Here is a 4,491-nt window from a genome sequence, read left to right as displayed (position 1 = left end):
CTGCGCCTGCTCTCTGTGCCTTCCCCGTCAGAGCGGTCCAGGCAGCCAGGGGCTTGGTGGGCGCAATCTCCCCAGGTGTGGCGCGCCCACTCCCTTCCGCGGACCCAGTCTCAGTTTCCGCTGGCGCCAGTCGGGTGCGCGCGCCCTCTGCCCTCCACGTCCCCAGCCCCAGTCCCCGCCCGCGCCGGTCGGGTGCCTGCGCCCTGTGTCTCGCCGCGACCTTCCCCTCCCCCCTGCCTCCTGCCTCCGGCGGGGCTGGGCCGGTCTGCAGCCTGCGAGATCTTCTCTGGATTTTTTCGGTCTCTTTGTTCTGCGAACGGCCGGCAGTGTGTTCGGGCCGGTTAATTTACTCTCTCTCTTTTGGTCTCCCACAGTTCAAGTTGGCAACTCACAGAAGCTCCCTCCAATTGTCCTCAGGGCACTCAGGCCCGGACCCTACCCCAAGCAATGCGGCCTAAGACTTCCCGGGATGGATCTCCGTCCTTAGCTCTTTTGTCTCACTTTTTATCTTTTATATTTTGTCCTACCTCCTTTCGAAGACAATGGGCTGCTTTTCTGGGCGCCTGATGACCTCAGCTAGTGATCAGAAGTTGTCTTGCGAAGTTTGCTCTGCGTTCAGTTGTTCTTTTGATGAATTTGTAGGAGAGAAAGTGGTCTCCCCGTCCTACTCCTCCACCATCTTGGCTCCTCCTCTCCTCATCTGTGCCCATTTTCACATTGTCAAAACTATTATAAGTTCTGAGATGATAAAGTATTAAAGAAATTAAGCCCAAGAAGATGAGGACTTTGAAAATAAAGAAGCTTTCATTTGAGACAACAAAGAGCTTTTTACTTTTTTATTTCCATAAAACAAAATAGAGACATATCTAGGAGACAATTCCAAAAACAACATCGCTGCAATTTATGTCAAAGAGTATTTTCCCTAGGTTTTTCTCTAGGAGTATTATAGTGGTGTGTTTTATATATGATGTAAGGGAATGCAGTTGAAGAGGCAATCTTTTTTCCACTGTATATCCCTGCCTCCTGGAGACAGCCTTGAACAGCTTAGTAAATACAGTCACCCAGTACCATGCTCTGGCATTGCTGTGTGGTCAAATCATGAAAGAAATAACTCCAGTTGACCACTGAGTTTGACCAAGCAACATTTCTGAAAAGAAACATGGCATGTTGTAATCAGAGAAGTTGACTCAGCATGTAAAGAATCCTCCTGCAATTCAGGAGACATGAGACAGTCAAGTTCGATCCCTGGGTCAAGAAGATTCCCTGGAGGAGGAAATGGCAACCCACTCGAGCATTCTTGCCTGGAAAAATCCGTGGACAGAGGAGTCTGGCACACTACCATCCACAAGGTCACAAAATCAGACACATGAGCACATAGCACTTCAGTCTGCATAGACAGTCAAAGAAGCCCTGATTGATAAAGGGTGATGTAATAACGCAAGATGACCTGATGTCCTCTAGGTGCAGTGAGGAGCATTGCAAGTATCCCCAACTATCCAGAAAGTTCACATTAACCACTTCACTTTTATGAATGAAAAAAGGAAGGGACTTTTTGCTTAAACAACAAAAACAACAACAAACAACTCTGTTACCATACTATTGTTGTGCTTTTGTAAAAGTGAAGTGACATAACTGAAAATTTCAAAAAGCTTGTAGTGCTGAAATATAGTGCTACAGGTGAGACAAGACTACAACACATTTGACACCATCTTCTCAAGGGATGAATTGAATCATTAAGACTGCAGATAATTTTCTTCTCTATAGACCTGCACATGCCACAGACAACTAATGCTATTTAAGAACATAGACGGCCATCATCAAAAAGTCTACAAGCAATAAGTGCTGGAGAATATGTAGAGAAAAGGGAACCCTCTTACACACTGTTGGTGGGAATGCAAGTTAATACAGCCACTATGGAGAAGAGTGTGGAGATTCCTTTAAAAACTAGGAACAAAACTACCATATGACACAAGAATCCCACTGCCGGGCATATACCCTGAGAAAACCATAAGGGAAAAAGACACATGTACTCCAGTGTTCACTGAAGCACTGTGTATAACAGCTAGCACACAGAAGCAACCTAGATGCCCGCTGATAGATGAATGGATCAGGAAGTTGTACATACACACAACGGAACATTACTTAGCTTTAAAAAGAAATGCATTTGAGTCAGTTTCAACGAGGTGGATAAACATAGTGCCTATTACACAGAGTTAAGTAAGTCAGAAAAAGAAACTCAAATATAGTATATTAACAGATATATACGGAATCTAGAAAGATAGTACTGATGATCCTATTTGCAAGGCAGCAAAGGAGACAGACATAAACAAGAGACTTGTGGATGCAGTGGGGAAAGTAGAGGGCGGGACGGTTTGAGAGAGTAGCACGGAAACATACACATTACCATATGTAAAATGGATAGACAGTGGGAGTTTGCCGTATGACCCAGTGAACCCAAAGCCAGTGCTCTGTGCCAACCTAGAGGGGTGGGATGGGGACTGAGGTGGGAGGGGGGTTCAGGAGGGAGGTATTCATGTCGTTGTATGGCAAAAACCATCACAATATTATAGACTAATTATTCTTCAACTAAAAATAAAATTCTAAAAAAAATAGAGCAAATGAATAATTCTAAAATTTCTGGCTTATTTTTAGTGGCAAGGAAACAATTAGATTTTGAATTTTTCCTTCCTCATTTTCTTGGTGCCTCACTTTTTACTTTTGGTAAATCCATATGGGGGAAAAAAGAAATTCAGCTGCAATTCCTTCACTCAACTGCTCCGTCCCAATAGATCTACTGCAAAAAATTTCTATCCCTTAGTTGCTTTACCACAGGCTATGGAAAAATAGAAGATCTGAGTCAATGTCCTATGAAAAAAACTGGTTTCTCCCAAGTAACATGTACACAAAATTTAGTAAAGTAAATGGACGACTCTGGAGTAAAACATTCTCTAAAAATCATGAAACTAGATTATAGATCTTTCCTTTGCCTAATCTGAAGCTATGAACATGAACATTGAAGACTCTAGAAAGTATAATAAAACTTATCAAAATACCTAAAATGTGCCAATGTTAAATAATCAACAAATAGTTTCTGTGCTTTTTTTTTTTTTTCTGCCAATGATCCTCAAAACTTTTACTCTCACAATTTAAAACAGGTACAATTCTACATATGTATATAAATCATCACTTTCTTGGCATCGTGACAAGTCTAAATTACTCCCCTCTTCAACAAATTCCTTATGGCAGTTTTCACCTCTATGTTTCTCACTGTATAAATGATAGGATTAAACATAGGAGTGAGGATTGCAAAGAACACAGTCACCCACTTGTCTGTAGGGTACACAGCCACAGGACGCGTGTAGGTGAATATACAAGGGACAAAAGACATTACCACTACTGTGAAGTGGGCAGCACATGTAGAGAGGGCTTTACGTCGTCCTTCAGAGCCATGGGATTTCAGGGAGCTCAGGATGACTGCGTAGGAGACGAGCAGCATGGAAAAAATAAGCAAGCACATCCCCCCTGTGTTAGCTGCCACCACAATTCCAAGCCTATAGGTACTATTGCACGCAAGTTCCAACAGTGAGAAAAAATCACACATGAAGTGGTCAATGACATTGGGACCACAGAAGATCAAGTCCATGGTGAAAAGAATCTGCACAGTGGCATGCAGGATCCTCCCAGTCCAGACCACCACCACCAGGAGCCGGCAGAGCCCCTGTCGCATGATGGTCGTGTAGTGCAGAGGCTTGCAGATGGCCACGTAGCGGTCATAGGCCATGACAATGAGGATGGTGACCTCTGATCCAGCCAGGAAATGTTCCATAAACAGCTGAGTCAGGCAGGCACCCCAGGAGATGGTTGTCCTCTGGTACAGCAGATCAATTATCAATTTGGGCGTGGTGACAGAGGTCAAGGAGGCATCTAGGAAGGATAAGTGAGTAAGGAAGAAGTACATAGGGGCAGAAAGTGTGGGGCTGAGGGAGATGGTGATGACAATTAGCAGGTTGGCCAGCACTGTGAATAGCAAAATGAACAAAAAGACAATGAAGAGTATTTTCTGCAAATGTGGATTCTGTGTGAGTCCCAGAAGAACAAATTTGGTCACGTTGTGAGGAGACATGGGATCCATTTAGGAACTGATGCATTCCTGGGGCCTGAATTATCAAAAAAAAAAAAAAAAAAGAATTAAAAATGATAGGTTTTAATCATGAGAGAATTATAGTCTGCATTTCTTAGAGCAAAAACCGAGCAGTCCCTGACTCCAGAGCAAGTGCTTGGCAGTTTTGCTCCACTACTTGCTTCAATATTTTCTTACTTCCTTGGTGATGCATGTCATGTCTTCAGACACCTAGTGCCTGCCCCCTGTAAAATATCTATAGGATGACATTTGATGTGTAATTTACGGAAAACACTGGGATATTTACATAAGATCTGAATTCTCTTTCATTGTCCAACTCCACATGACTCTGCTGAGTTATCTCAGTGTCC

The 4,491-nt window shown here is 43.3% G+C and overlaps 1 protein-coding gene across 1 annotated transcript; it reads right to left on the bottom strand.

The window, feature by feature from the left end:
* Positions 1-3,208: 3,208 nt before the first annotated feature.
* On the bottom strand, positions 3,209-4,132 carry LOC133053857 (olfactory receptor 4C3D-like). The gene has a single exon (XM_061138282.1). It carries the CDS (start codon positions 4,130-4,132, stop codon positions 3,209-3,211), a length of 924 nt encoding a protein of 307 aa, XP_060994265.1.
* Positions 4,133-4,491: the final 359 nt, after the last annotated feature.

Source organism: Dama dama, unplaced genomic scaffold (assembly GCF_033118175.1).
Source record: "Dama dama isolate Ldn47 unplaced genomic scaffold, ASM3311817v1 ptg000465l, whole genome shotgun sequence".
Lineage (NCBI taxonomy): Eukaryota > Metazoa > Chordata > Mammalia > Artiodactyla > Cervidae > Dama > Dama dama.
The sequence above is the reverse complement of the archived record's forward strand: the minus strand, read 5'-3'. Positions and strand labels throughout refer to the sequence as shown.